The 15,536-nt window shown below is 39.2% G+C and overlaps 1 protein-coding gene across 1 annotated transcript in view; it reads left to right on the forward strand.

Annotated features, from left to right (window-relative positions):
• The window catches only part of LOC132706979 (frizzled-2), a 48,725-nt gene extending 38,252 nt beyond the window's left edge, over positions 1-10,473 (forward strand). The window contains exon 3 of the mRNA XM_060678578.1: positions 6,749-10,473. Within this exon, the coding sequence (XP_060534561.1) occupies positions 6,881-8,716 (1,836 nt within the window). The 5' untranslated portion in view covers positions 6,749-6,880 and the 3' untranslated portion in view covers positions 8,717-10,473. The remainder of the gene's footprint in view (positions 1-6,748) is intronic.
• Positions 10,474-15,536: the final 5,063 nt, after the last annotated feature.

Here is a 15,536-nt window from a genome sequence, read left to right on the forward strand (position 1 = left end):
TGATCTCTTCATTCCCTCTCTTCATCGGTATCTTTTTCTTCTGTTCTCTTTTATATTTTTACTTTTTTATTTCTGTTGCTCAGCTTTCGTTTTTATACATTCAGTTTTATTTACCTCTTTTTTGGAAAGTATGATAAATAAGTACATTGTTTGCTTCTATTACGTTATATACTTTTTCATCTTCTTTTTCTGGACTATTGAGTTAAATAAACGCATTGACACTTATCTGATAATAACCAATTAAGACTTGGTATATATCGTCTAAGGAAGGAAGGCTCTTTTTCAGTGTGCTTTCGAATGTTCTAGATTAAAAGTGTTCTGACTGGACCTCCTTATACTCAAATCAATGTCGGTTCATAATTTCGAATTGTGAATTCTGATGCGTACCATTTAGTTTTCTCACCATTTTAGCACCGTACATGCAGAGAGTATTGGATTTTATTTCCGATTAACATCGCGTATAGGCTATTTATACACTCGGCGGAGATAAAATCACGCCGGAGAACCAGTTTAAAGTTCGAGCGACGGTCGAAACATTTATTTGCCCGATACCGGGGCGTGTATCGTGGACAACACACGGCAATATTCATTCATCGCGAAGCTCGTTAAGCCGGAGAACGCTGGTCTCTCGAGTAGCCTTCAAAATTTATTGATTTCTCGCATTGAAAAACCGCTGGTAGTCCTGGTGGTAACGTCGTGGTCCGTTTATCACGACCACCCGTTTTATAATTATTGTACTTTCGTGTCTACCATTTTATGATAATGCCGGTACATACTCTAAAATTTCAAATTTCCAAGGCTTACCTAAAATTACAAGTGGACGATTTCTAAGACACGGATTGTCAGAAGTTCCACTTTGGTTTAGTTTATCTAGTAATGGCTAATGTTGTTTTGTGGAGTGGAAACTGAAAATTGGAGTAACTTTTTTGAATCGCTCCATATTTAAATTATAGATAAACATTCTTATTCTTCAACATCTTTTACCGAGAGAAAGGTACCTGGTACCTTGACTAAATTATCTTCAGCTTGACATGATTGTTTAAGGCGATATTCGTACGCTCATAACAATTTAACTAAACAAAAAGAACTAACTAGCTTCAAAATGTCCTGCTGGGCTTTTTTTGACAATAAACTGCCACATAGATCATAATTTTTTGAACAACCCACTCTGGGAATGTAAGAATTTTATCCATTTTAATTTTTTACCTCACAATACTATATTATGCAACAAGTGCGGTAAACGTCATTTGACTCACGAGTTTTTAATAAACGAGCGAGTTAAAAAGTTCACCGAACGTGTTGCATACTATACTTTTTCTACGACCGTTAATACAACACGGATACTTTCACTGACATGACCGCCAGATTTGAGAAACGTCAAAATTCGAAGCGTGGGAAATATTTCCGAAAACATCCGATCGCTCCCAAATCCGTGCGGTAAAATCCCGGAAATGTCCGAAATGACTCGGATTCGTGGGAAACGAAACTGACGTGGTAAAGTATCGCTTCCCGCACGCTAGATCGGTGGGTAATTAGGTATTTTATAGACGGGAGTAGAAAAAATTCTTTCTACCTGAATTTTGTGACGGCACAGCCACTCACTCAAAGGCACCTACGAAATCCTACACTCTTGTAGTGAGAACGGGTTAGATTTCCATGTTTCTGTGTTTAAGTATTTGGTAGCATTTTTTCCGCACTTTTTAGAGTCACTCAGTGTAATTGTAGTGGGATTGAGTATCGGGCGACGATTTGGATGCAACCACGAACGAACGGAATATTATTTAAATTTATCGCTTGAACTTTTGAACTATGATTTTGCTTAGACCCAAGCGCGGCGACGATTTGCATATAATGAAAGCAATATCAGATGGTCTCGATGCGTTTGCCGTAACTCATCCATATTTACGTTGAGCTCGAACTTAAGTGCATATAATGTTGGTCCAAAAGAAATAAAGATAATTCCGATATTTATGGGTGTGAGTTCACGGGGAAAAATTAATAATGGTTTAATTTAATAGAATGCCTCGTACTCTTGAGAATGGTGAGCGTCAACCCGATTAAATATTGATAAAAATATAAAAATAACAATAAAATCGAATTTTCCACGGAATATCGTGAACGTTTTAATTCTGTCAGTAAAACAATATTCCGATGTTAATAAATAGTACATAGAAAGTATGACCTTACTATTAAAATGTTATTGATTGGTAAACATTAGAGCTTCACGGATTTTTCAGGGTTGTTTTGGTTTATGTTTGGTCTATGTTGTAGAGTATATTGACGTCAAAGTTCATTCAAATTCAGACAAATTTTCGGAACGGAAAGTAAATATCAAATCAGTATTAATTTTGCTCTATTAAGTATAACTTTAAGAAACAATGCAAAGCGTATTTTTTTAAGTTGTACTTTCTGGCAATAAAAATTGCAAGAAATATTTAGGCCTCCCTCATAACTTAATAACATCACTGCCGTTTCTTCCACTCAACTACCCCCAGCAATTTATTTACAAACGCATTATTGCTTAATGAGTCATTTAAGAGCTTGTGCGAAAAAGTGTCACGAAAAAAGCCTCCCGCCCCCACGCACGCACACATGTCAAGTCTCATATGTTCACCCTTCAAAGTGCATCGCGACGAACAAACATCTCCACGGACGTGGGGGGATATTAAATTTAACTGCGTTTTGATGCGTCCGGACAAAAATCGGGGGCGCGTTGCGAATAGTGGGAAAAATATATACTGTTACTCCGGTATATACAGGGTGTCATTGAAACGATAAAAAATATTAAATGTTGAAAATTATGAACTACAATGTAATTAAATTATTTGTGGTTGAGCGGACACGTTGCAAGGACAGTATGGTCCAGATGTTTGTCCAGCATCCGCTACATTTTGGCTTGTGGAACCACTTAAAAGCTTCGAAGACTTAATGTCTAAAAACTCGTAGCAGGTTTCCAAATCAGTTAAGATTTTGATTTTACACTTTTATTTATTGTCACCATTTTTTAAAGAAGCATTTTTTTTCGGACCTCCCCATCTATCCCATATTGTTTTTGTTTCTGATCTTTTTGAACTTTTTTGCATCTCCGTGCCACTTAAGTTTGCGTATCATTTGTCGCATACCGTTATTGCTACATTCATCCTTCGTTTTATATCGTTGTTATTGTTGTCTGTTTTATTTTTTGCATCCGTAAGACTCTACAACTTCTTAAAAAAAAAATCCTTCTATCACTTTTACACTTTGTTGTATGGCAAATATAAATATAGGGTGTTCTATTTAAAATAACGAAGTAACCATGAAAACCTAAGGTCGAGAGTTTTTTTTGGGATCACCCTGTATATCTATACGTCGAACGTCACGTGCCCTTACGTTTTAGCAATTAGCGCGCGCGGCATATGTCTTTACCCTTCGGCTATTCCTTGAGGGTTGTTAACTTCGATTGCAGGCGTGCGATAATCCTGGAAGCTCGTCCGGGAAGGACGACACCCCCTTTTAAATTCTTCCCCTTTCTAATTCGTAAATTTCGCTATCGGTTTTTGAAGTTTAAGCGTTCCCAGACTGGAAGAATGCGTTTTGGATTGACAGATAATTTCGGAGATGACGAGGGTTGAACCACTTAGACGCCACCGTTTTTATTCATCGTGTTCGATTAACTAATTAGGCTCTATTGTTTTTTGAAAAATTTAATTGAAATATATTATATATGGTTGAAGTAAGCATTCACTTCGGCTCTCGTGAACTTGCGAAACGAGATTTTGACACTTAACACACATTGTTTCTAGTATTTTGCACCGGGTTTGTTAGTTCTGTTGAACTATTTAATGATCTAAGGCTATTCATCATCTTCTGCATAGGGATCTTGCTAACACAATATTTGTAATTCTTCTGCTATTTATAGCACGAGAGCTAGCAACGTCGGAAAAACAAGAATTTCAGGTAGGCCTGTTCTTAAATATGCTATCTCTCTCACTTTCCCGGACGTCATATGGGCTATTTGGCTTTCGGTAGTGGTGCTTTTTTATTATTATTTGAATTGAACTTTTGGTCACGTAAATCCATTATTTCCAGATATTTTTATTGTTGTTTAAGCTGTGCTAATTTTGAATTAAAAAAAATTCCAAAATATTCTAGTATGGTTGAAATTTTTTTATGATGTTATTTGTACATCTAAAAACGCAAAATCAATTTGCCAAACAATACTTCATATGTTGAACCTTCAACCAGATCGATCTAAAAGTGAAAAGTGATGTGGTATCATTTTGCTTGGTGTAGAAATAGTTGTCAAATAAATTTCAGAGAAAGAACTAAAAACCATTGAATTAATTTGTGGATTATTACGGTATCAAAATAATAATTTATTGTTGTACAAAATTAAGACAATGATGAACCTCAAGTACGAAAATATAAAAAAATTTAGACGGTTACATAATTCTATCACAAAAAACGGAGGCATCTTGATAATCATCATCATCTTCATCACTGTTATCATTTTCTTGTCATCCACCTTTGAAAGGTTATCGTTTAGTAATAAGTTATTATCTGTAATACAACGAAAAAATTTATAATCTCTCAGTAAAGAAATTTATTAGTATTTTATTTTGAATTTTTATCTTTAATAATAATGTCGGCATCTAATTTATTGTCGTTTATGGTCCAGCCGGAAACTTGAGGTTATAGAGATGTTGGGTGTTTTAAATTAGTATTTCTGCAAATCTTTGTGACGTAACGAACTCGTAGTCAATGCTGATACAATTCAGCTTTACATGGGAAGAGGCTGATTTCAGAGCGGTGAACAGATCAGTAAATAGCTTCAGTTTTCAGCTCCTCCGGTGTAGTATAGTTGCAGTAATGTCCAAAACGATTAAGAATGTTCACAATTCTTCCACTGCTTGTAATACTTCATACCATGATTTGATGGTTTAATGATACCATTATAGCCCAATTCAAATGACTTTTGATAGAAAATGATTTCACTTTTTGACTGTACATTTTCTATTTTTTCTAGCAATTCTTGGTTACTTAATTTTGTCATCCACTCTGCTATTTTTTTATAAATTTTTCGATGTTTGGAGAAGTGTAAAGCTTGTTGTTTAACTTTTGCTTGCTTGCGATCTTTTCTACAAAAAAAGCAAACTCGTTTGACATTTGAATTTGTTTCTATATTTTCCACACTTTCAAGCTCAATAATCTTGTGTGTCAATTTCTTGGATATTAGCTTCTGTATGTTAATTTGGAGACGTATTATCTGGCAGAGTTTTGCTAACATCTACTGCATTATTTAATATCGGAGTTGAAATAGATGTGCTTACAATATTTTTCCATTAAAGCTGTAAAACTGCTGTAACAATTTCTGTGATATCCATCAGTGTCCTTAACTTGATCTGGTAACTGTACACTATCATATTTAAGCTTAAAATTTACATGTATTTGTAAAACTTTTTTACACCTTTTTATTCTATCGTCTTCAAAAGTTATATTATTTTTCCATTTTTGTCTTTACAAAAAACACATTTTAATTTGTCATCAGTCATTGCAGCAGAATTTCGTTAAAGACATTAAAAATAACAGCAACGAATACACCAATATGACTAAACTGACAAACAGCTGCTGTCGTCTATCTCGCATTCGTAGCTAGCGGGTGACAGTCAGTACTTTTCCAACATGTCCAATCACTTTTCACTTTTAGACCGGTCTGGCTGAAGGTTCAACAATTGAATTGTTTGATGTTTTGAAAAAAAAATTTTATTCAAAATTAGCGTTTCGCACAGCTTAAACAACAATAAAACTATCTGGCAATAATGGATTCATGTGTTAAAAAGTTAAATTAAAACAATAAAAAAAAGAAACCTTTTTAAAGTGATTTTAAAAATTGATGTTTTACCTGTACAGGTACGATGAGCACTACGCAACCATTACCGCCAACCAAATAGTCCATATGATGTCCGGGCGAGTGAGAGAGATAGCATATCTAAAAACTGGCCTATTTGAATTTCTCTTTCGAAAACGTTGTTGCTAGCTCTTAGACTATTAGGCGTTCTAATTTTCTGAATATTCCTTTATGTAGGTACTATATATTTTGTTCTGCTAGGTCAAACGCACTCAAACAAAAATGCTTTGCTTTTCACGAATCCTTATCTTGTACACCTGTGTACGACAAATGATAATTAATTATATTTTGCAATCCACCTGCAGCTGCGAGTTCCTCGTAGATTGTTGTTGTTTATTGACAAACAGTTTTCATCTCCTGAATCCCCAACTCAACCACCGCCATTATCATCCTCTGCGCGGTTATTAAAATGAGTTTCGAATAAATCAGCGTTTTACAAAATACCCCTATATTCCTATCGTTTTTCTAAAAAATATCGCCGTTTAACGAACTGGTAACAACTCCAGTAATATTTGGCCTGCAATTTAAACAACTAGCGGCAAATGTAAGAAGCTCAGCTTTGTTGCTTTTTTGCTACAAATTAAACAGTTTCATACCCGCACCCATAAAATTGAACGCGCTCGTTATTGGAGCTTCAAAATCAAATTCCCGCATCCTGCTACGGCGTCGTGTGTGAGCGTCGACAGGAAATTGGGCAAATATCGCCGTGAGGGCACCTCTCCAGTCACGGAGAGCAATTTTAATCGCACCGACGTGCGTCGTATAATTCCTCGCCCTTCGCGTAACAACGAAGATTGACACCTAACGACCTACGTCCTTTCCTTCTAATAATCAAACTAATCGCCGTTCCATTTATTGCAGGGAAGGATGACGAAACCACGACACGAACGAGACGAGTAACGCTCGTGAGAAATCGAAGTTGCCGACTACGACGACGCCATTTTGCCGTTTAGCGTACGAGTGAATGTGAACCGGGCGAGCAGCGTCGCCACCATGTTGTCCGCGAGTAGAACTTTTCTCGTGGTCGCCGCCGTCCTGTTTGCGTACGCCGCAGCCGCGAGCTCGTCCGTGTTATCGTCCTCGCTGGACGAAGAGGGAAAATGCGAGGAGATAACCATACCTATGTGCCTCGGGATTGGCTACAACATGACGCGCATGCCTAACGAGCTCAATCACGAGTCGCAGGACGAGGCCGGCCTCGAAGTGCACCAGTTCTGGCCTCTCGTCGAGATCAAATGCTCGCCGGACCTAAAGTTCTTTTTGTGCTCGATGTACGCGCCCATATGCTTGCCGGAGTACACCAAGCCGTTGCCTCCTTGCCGCGACCTCTGCAGACGAGCGAGGGAAGGCTGCGAGCCTATAATGACCCAATACGGTTTCACGTGGCCCGAACGCATGGAGTGCGATCAGTTTCCCGTTCAGGGGGGCGAAACCCTGTGCATGGACCAGCCGTCCGCTCAAAACGCCACCACGCCCAAACCGACGCACCGCAAACCGCCGAAACCGTGCAAGAACGGCTCAAAAAACTGCGCAAGCCCCCACGGAGACATAAGAAGGACCGGCGCAAGCAGCGAGTGCAAGTGCCAGTGCCAAGAGCCCCTAGTCTCGGTGGGGAACGAAATCTCACCGCCATCCACCAACCGAAACGTCGGAAACGTCCCAAACTGTGCGTTTCCGTGCCGGGATCCGTTCTTCAGCCCGAAGGAGACGGAATTCGCGTCGGTATGGATCGCTCTATGGTCCGGACTCTGCGCCGCTTCTACGCTAATGACACTTACCACATTTTTCATCGAAACCGAACGGTTTAAGTACCCTGAGAGGCCGATCGTTTTCCTGTCGGCCTGCTACTTCCTGGTATCGGTCGGATACCTGTTGAGGGTCGGTTTCGGCCACGACGTTATCGCGTGCGACGCGAAAATCATTCGGTACTCGTCGACGGGTCCGAGCCTCTGCACGCTCGTTTTCTTGCTGGTTTACTTCTTCGGAATGGCGTCGTCGATATGGTGGGTGATACTATCGTTAACGTGGTTCCTTGCCGCTGGGCTTAAGTGGGGCAACGAGGCGATCGCCAGCTACGCGCAGTGTTTCCACGTCGCCGCCTGGATAATACCGACCCTCCAGACGCTCGCCGTCCTGCTGAGCGGAGCCGTGGACGGGGACCCGATCTCGGGCATCTGCTACGTCGGAAATATGAACATGGAAAACTTGAGAACGTTCGTGCTCGGACCGCTCGTCATCTACTTAATTCTCGGCACCAGTTTCTTGATGGCCGGGTTCGTGTCGCTGTTCCGCATCCGGAACGTCATTAAGAAGCAAGGGGGTGCCGGTGCCGGATCGAAAGCCGACAAGCTAGAGAAGCTCATGATCCGGATCGGAATATTCAGCGTGTTGTACACGGTACCGGCGACCATCGTGATCGGGTGCCATTTGTATGAGAACGCGTTCCACCACGAGTGGCTCAAATCGTTGGCGTGCTCGTGCCCGAACGCGCAGGGCGTGCCGTTAAAAATGAAGCCGCTCTACTCCGTTTTAATGCTCAAATATTTCATGGCTCTCGCGGTAGGCATCACGTCCGGCGTGTGGATATGGTCCGGCAAAACGTTAGACTCGTGGAAACGTCTGTGGAGGAGGTTATTCGGCAGACCGGACTTGTCCGGCGCCAATGCGGCCCTTATCAAGAACCGTTCAGGGAAACCGCCCCCGCCTCAGTATCTGATGACAGGTCCGGGTAGCGCCTCGCTCTTGGGACCTACCGGGAGCGTGGCGTCCGCGAGCCAACACCACTTGCACCACCACGTCCTCAAGCAGCCGCCTTTGAGCCACGTATGACAAGCGAATACGGAACCCGCCGCCGGCCCCGCCACGGCGGTGGTCGTGTCTCATCACGCGCAAGGTTCGGGACCGTCTCTGAGCAATTACGGGCCCATTTGAGTAAGCGTTTGGGGCTCCCGCCACACGGTCACAGCTCTCTAGTCGATATGTAAGAAGTGCCATTTTGTTCCAAGGACGCTCGTTTTCTCTTCTTTTGTACAGACCCAGTTTTTTTTTTCGTTGTGTATTTATTTATTGATCTAAGGAATGCTGTATAAATGTCACAAGTTTTTATGTAGGTGGTACGTAATATTAAAACGTGTGCATGCGCGCCCGTTCTCTGATCGGGTTAGGCTCGACTCGGCCGATTTGGCTGGCGGCCGAGCTGATAAAATTGTTGTGCGACCAATTGTCGGTAATCTACAGCGTGATCCGGAAATTAGTACCATGCATTGGTCTTGCCGGTCCTGTGGTATTAGAATTTCTCCTAGTTTGCTCTCTGTCCTCTCCATTTTCTTACTCCTTTCATTCTCAATCGTCCTCTTCTCGTCTCTTCCTTCTCATCATTCTTTCGATGTGATAATACCTCCATTATGTGACTGACGTTGGAAGCTTTAAACACTGGGAACTATATATAAGACCATTCTCACTCTCTCACCCTTCCTCTTTCTCCTTAATCTTTTCCCCTTCCTTGTTCCTTGAACGTATTAATTCCTGTACGTTGCTCTCCCTGTTATCTTGTATCATCTGTTCACCTCTTCTTCTTCCGTGCGCTTTCAAACTGTCAGTTCATTTGGATCTTGTAAGAATTTGGCAGGGTACAGGAAATTCTAATTCTCGACGAGTGCAATGAATCTGTGGTACTTATTTCTGGGCAATCCTATATAATCGATCCTTCAACCGTTGTCCCTTACAATACGTATCGGAGAGTTCGTACTAAACGCGTCGATCAAGCAAACTCGTTATAGCAACTGGCCACCTTTAAAAAGAATGTCATTGGTAAATACTAAAAGTGATGAAAAATACGTAATTATCTTATAAATGTGATTGATTCGTGTGGGAGAGTGACGGCGCGGCGTTTCGGTAGTTTCTATTTCGTCAAATTTGACAGCTGTCATTTCGTATCTACTTTATACATGAAAAATATTTCGTATCGGGACCACCATAAAGTTGCCAGACGAACGCTGTCGAAACGTCGAGGAATGCGAGGGCGTTAAAGAGAGAGATTGTTCGATATATTCTTGTAGTTCTGACATAGTAGTCGTAGGTTTTTTACATTATTATAGAAAATACTTTCGACATTGTTTGTACTTACGTGTCCTGTGAAAGGGTCATTTGCGTTTACGATAATCTTTAACCGGTAAAATTTGTTCGGCAAATCAGGGACATATCAGATTTATTTTTTAAATAGTAGCACACTTTAATCTAAAGTAATTTTGTTTTTAGGAAAGATTTATTAGGCGCGCCCGAGGCATAAAAAACACTCGGTCCCAAAAGAAAAATGCACAATCATCACAATCGGTAAAATCGGCCACCGTGTTTTTGATGCTTTGAGGCCGATCGTATTGTTTAAGATACTGATAACGACTGAGCACAAACTTAATTTGTATATTATTTTTTTATGGATGTAAAACTTGTACAGACCCCCCGATAATGATTTTTTCGTTTTGTATTCAACTGCGTGTAAAGTATCTAGATTATAGTCTACTGTAACATGTATGTATGTATGCTTCAAAAATGTATACGATTAAACATATTTTATTGTTTAAACTTGACTTACGTGTTTTATTTACCACCACGAAAATTTATGGGAACGATACCGGATGTTACACGAAATTTCAACGGAAAGTGGCTATCGGTGTTAAACTTTCAATGGCAAAATGTGTCATCAACAAACGTGCAAAATCGACATTATTCCGCATAGAGTATTCACAACACCTTCCATTATACAATTCTGACATTGCTGACGGCATAAGCAACGTACAATACATGGATCTACTCGCCAGTGAAAAGAGATGCGGCAATTAAAAAAGAAACAATGCTTATTTTATTATATCATTAATTTTGGAATTACATCCTTTGCAACAGTCTAGCATCAACCACGATATTCTATAAAGTATAATAAAAATCAATACCTTAAAGGACCCTCGATAGGAGCATAATAACTTCTAATTAATTCAGGTTATGCTAGGCATAGGTAGAATAAAACATGACTCAATCGCAGGTCATAATAGCACACTAAAGTGGCACAGCTCAGAATAACACATGATCAGCTGCAGGTAATAATAGCAAACTAGAGTGTAGCCGCATGATCAATTGCAGGTGCATAATAGCAAACGACAGCTGCAGGTAATAAAACGGCCCTTAATAGCACAGGTCAGAGTAGTTGCATGATCAATCGCAGGTCATAATAGGTCACAACAGCAACATAGGACAAAATGGCACATAATTACTTGCAGATCATATTATCATATGATAATAGGGCAAGTCGAAATCAATTGCAGGTCTAAAGCGCATCATAATAGCACATGATCAGTCGCAGGTCATAATAGCACACGAGAGGAAATTGGGTCATAATAGCGTGTAAGTAAATTTCGAAATAGCCAAAAATTCAGCAATGTCGTGCCTCTTAATTAGCGAATTGACGAAAAAAAAAACCCCTCCGTTACCGAATACCGAAAATACCACCGAAACCAAAATGTTGCATATAATTTCCGACGCATTTTCAATATTAGCTGATCGTTATCTGCCGTTTATTAAATACCATTAATCCTGGTCTGTCAAATTCGATACTAGATTTCACAAGTGGTTTCGATGCGATATCACCACGCACACACACATTTTGTTTGGATGATACCGTTCCGATGCGCCAACCGGCCAATCAGTTGTGGAAATCTAACCTATTTTTTTCAATGTAAATCGATTGACGAGTCCGTTAATCCCGCTTTGATTGATTGGACATTGTTCGCTATCTTTTATCAGATTTATTTTTAAAACAGGGAATCGAAAATATTTGTCTGACGCGAGCCCGCAACTCCGCGCTCGCGCGTATTAGTTTAACTCGCAGAACCCCGAAAATGTATTGGATGAAATGAATGGCAACACTGTAAACGACTACCGTGTTTTCTAGCAGTGGCGTATCGCAATTTGTCTTATCGAATAGAACAATAGGAAGACTAATCACGTAATAAAATAATGAGTTAAAATCACGATTTAGTTGAAAGTAATGTTGACAAAATATTGCCATCCATATTCATTCTTACGGAGCGAACCTTTAGATCCACTAACTGAGTCATGTACCGTCGAGAATCTACTCTTTTATAGTTATTTTAGAACAATCTAGTACTCTGGTGGTCTTAACCGTCTATCCTCTAATAGCACATAGGAGGTTAGGAGGTGGCCTGAGAGCCATGCGCCAGGCTCTTCTTATTCATATACCTTTAGATCTATACAGCTGCTCGTTCGTAGTAAGTTTAGAACACCACTTATACCTTCTTAAATGGCAGTATCCTATTAGGCTTCTGCCAGCGTTCATTTTGGCCTACGATCAAGCTTAACAGATCACTTTTGGTCCTACGAAAGACACTGCCAATACTTTTTACAAAACTTCTGGATTCTTCCTGAGTCGGTTTTTGCTGAGTCGAAATTGCTGACGTTTCGCCAATCATCCTGTTGACTTCTTCAGTGCTTGACTGAAACTGGCTGGCTGGTATTTTACTCTGTACCTGCTTATATATTGTTTGAAGTGGGCGGAGCTAAATGAGGGGGCATAAACATCGTCTCGGATGACTGATTTCCATATTGGTGACAAGTAGAGACCTGAGTCGCGGTTAAGATTGTTAGGTTGTTTATAGATTTCTATAGACTCTCGGATTTTTCGTTGGTAGAAGAACTGATTGCATGCAACAATAAAATTTTGTGTCCGGTTTCATGAGTGTGTTCGGCAACAGCTGATGAGTTTCTTTGTCTTAGTCGTAAGGCTCTTGCGTGTTCTTTGTCTCTCCAATGTATTCTTTGCCGCATATGCATGGAATGCTGTAAACTCCTAGCATCTCAAATGGAATTTTGTCTTTGACAGACTGAAGACGAAATTTTTGGACCGGTGGTAAATCTGGTTTTGATGTTATAGTTCATTAGAACTTTTGATATGTGGTCAGTGATGTTTTGAATGTAAGGAAGGACTACAGTGGCAAGTGTAGGATTGCTTTCGGCCTCATTGTTATTGAAAGGTTGTGGAGAAGTGTATTTTTTGATGGAACGCTTAATATCTTTAATGTGGAAATTATTAGAGAGAAGAGCAGAGGTAAGGTGTTTTAATTCTGGGTTCAGTGACTCGGGCTGAGATAGTTTTACGGCTCTGTAAACAAGAGAGATGATAACCGATGATTTTTGGGCCGGATGGTGATGTGACCATGCATTAAGGTATCGGTCTGTGTACTTAGGTTTCCTGTAAACACAATGACCAATGTTAGGTCTGATCTTCTATTCATAAGAATATCTAAGAATGGAAGGTTATTATTAGTTTCCAACTCAATGGTAAAACGTATGTTGGGTGTATGGTTTAAATGTCTAAGAAAATCTACTAGGGCTTGGGGACCGTGAGGCCAAAAAACAAAAGTATCATCGACATAGCGTTTCCGTAATTTTGGTTTTAACTAAAATTCTTGCATGCAATCAGTTCTTCTACCAACGAAAAATTCGAGAGTCTATAGAAATCTATAAACAACCTAACAATCTTAACCGCGACTCAGGTCTGTCTGACCTGTCACCAATATGGGAATCAGTCATCCGAGACGGTGTTTATGCCCCTCATATAAGCAGGTACAGAGTAAAATACGAGCCAGTTTCAGTCAAGCTCTGAAGAAGCCAACAGGATGATTGGCGAAACGTCAGCAATTTCGACTCAGCAAAAACCGACGCTGGAGGAATCCAGAAGTTTTGTAAAAAGTATTACAGTAGCCTGTGGAAGTTTCTAGTACACAAAGTACACTCCCAATACCTTAATCAACTCGCTCTTCAGGACACCATCTGCTGTGCAATGGACTTCTTAGGAGTCCTGGAGGCCATTTCGTGAAAACTCCGAAAAGTCTTCAAATTGACAACCACCAATAATATTATTTCTTAAAACTGTTTTATATTTTAGTAAACATTTCTTTGTCATTTTAGTAATTTTGTCCTATTTTATAAAACCAGTAAATTTCAATAATTAAAGACTAAGACTACTCTGTATTAGTACTTCTCATGGGATAATGGCAAAATCGTGTCTATTCGTTTTGAAGTTTAACCATTTGCTCGAGGCGGAAAGGAACTCACTCTAAAAAGAAATGTGCTTTTTTCGGGTTCCGGGCAAACTTTCGCTCGTTAATTTTCCTTAGCGTATGAAAAGCAAACCGTAGGATGATGAACGATCCACGAAATTCGTTATTAATATCCCGCCACCCCGTCGCAGTCTAGTCGAACGCCTTTTCGGGACTGCGACAAAGCGAACTCCGAATACGTGTCATCTGATATTTTGGAAAATTAGTACGCGTCACTTTTAGCGGCGAAGGGGCGGCCCCGCATAATTCCGAATTTTAATAAGAATTTAAACCTACCCAAAAATATGTCACCAACCATACGTCGTGTTGATACAGTCAAAAGGGTGTTTTCTCATAATTTACATTTTTATTTTAACACGCTTTAAAAATAAGGCCATTGTACGATTTTTCAAAAGTTCATTTATACGGCGTTTTTATAAATAAATGGGGGTACTGGGTGGAGACATTCGACTGAAACAAAACTATATATTATATAGCTCTAATTTTTTTCAATGAACAACTTTATTATTGTTATTATCAGAAGGCAAAACTTTGTATGAAAATTGATTTAAATAAAAAACAATTAATTAAAAACCACATTGAAAAAATTTTTGAAAACAATGTACGATACGTTGTGTCATTGGCAATATATCATTGAAAGAGATGATGGTTTAGAGAAAAACGTCCCCAAATTTCTGGTTGTATTTCTTAAATTTCCTATTTAATTCAAGTGAAAATTATATTTATTAGTCGTTTGTTTATTAGTTCGTTGCCTCCGGTTTATTTCCTAATCAATCGTTTCCAGTATTATATACATTGAGGACAACAGTAAAGCCGAATTGGTTTTTGTTGTTAGTTATTCTTTTACATGTGTTTTTTAATTAAATTAAAAAGGATCAATGCTCAATAAAGATGAATTGATCACTTTTCTTTCTTTTTGTTTGTTTTTTATTATTTTTTATTCATTACGAGCGACTGATTAATGTTCTCCAGTTTTTAATACATTGAGGATTATTGGATCGGTCACTTTTCTAAGTTATTATTTAGCTATTTTTTTATTAATTGGGACCCTTAAAAAAATGATATAATTTAATAATCACATTTTCGGAACGTCTTCGATAAAACCAGAAATTTGGCGACGTTGTGCTCTGAACAATCATCTCAAGTGACACATTGGCAATAACACGACCAATATTACCTTGTTTTTAAGATAATTTTCGTGTTTTTTGAATAATTAGTTTGTTTAGTAAATTAAGAAAAGAATAATGCCATATTCGAGAGTTTATAATCACAACCGAGAACAATTTGTTACTAGACAACAAATTTATTATATAATTATATTTTTTGCATGGCAACGTGAATTTTCTTTTCTGCCTAATTGTTTCAAACTGCAAGTTTTTATAATTGTTAGTTCCTAGGTATCTGTGGGGAAAAAGTTACTAACTTTAGGAATTCAGTGTTGTCCTTCCAACCTCACAGGGGCTGGTAATGTAATCATGGCTACAAAATGGAATGTATCAAATTAGTAAGATAGATAGATT

This window comes from Cylas formicarius, unplaced genomic scaffold (genome assembly GCF_029955315.1).
Source record: "Cylas formicarius isolate icCylForm1 unplaced genomic scaffold, icCylForm1.1 PGA_scaffold_9__14_contigs__length_23061073, whole genome shotgun sequence".
Classification (NCBI taxonomy): domain Eukaryota; kingdom Metazoa; phylum Arthropoda; class Insecta; order Coleoptera; family Brentidae; genus Cylas; species Cylas formicarius.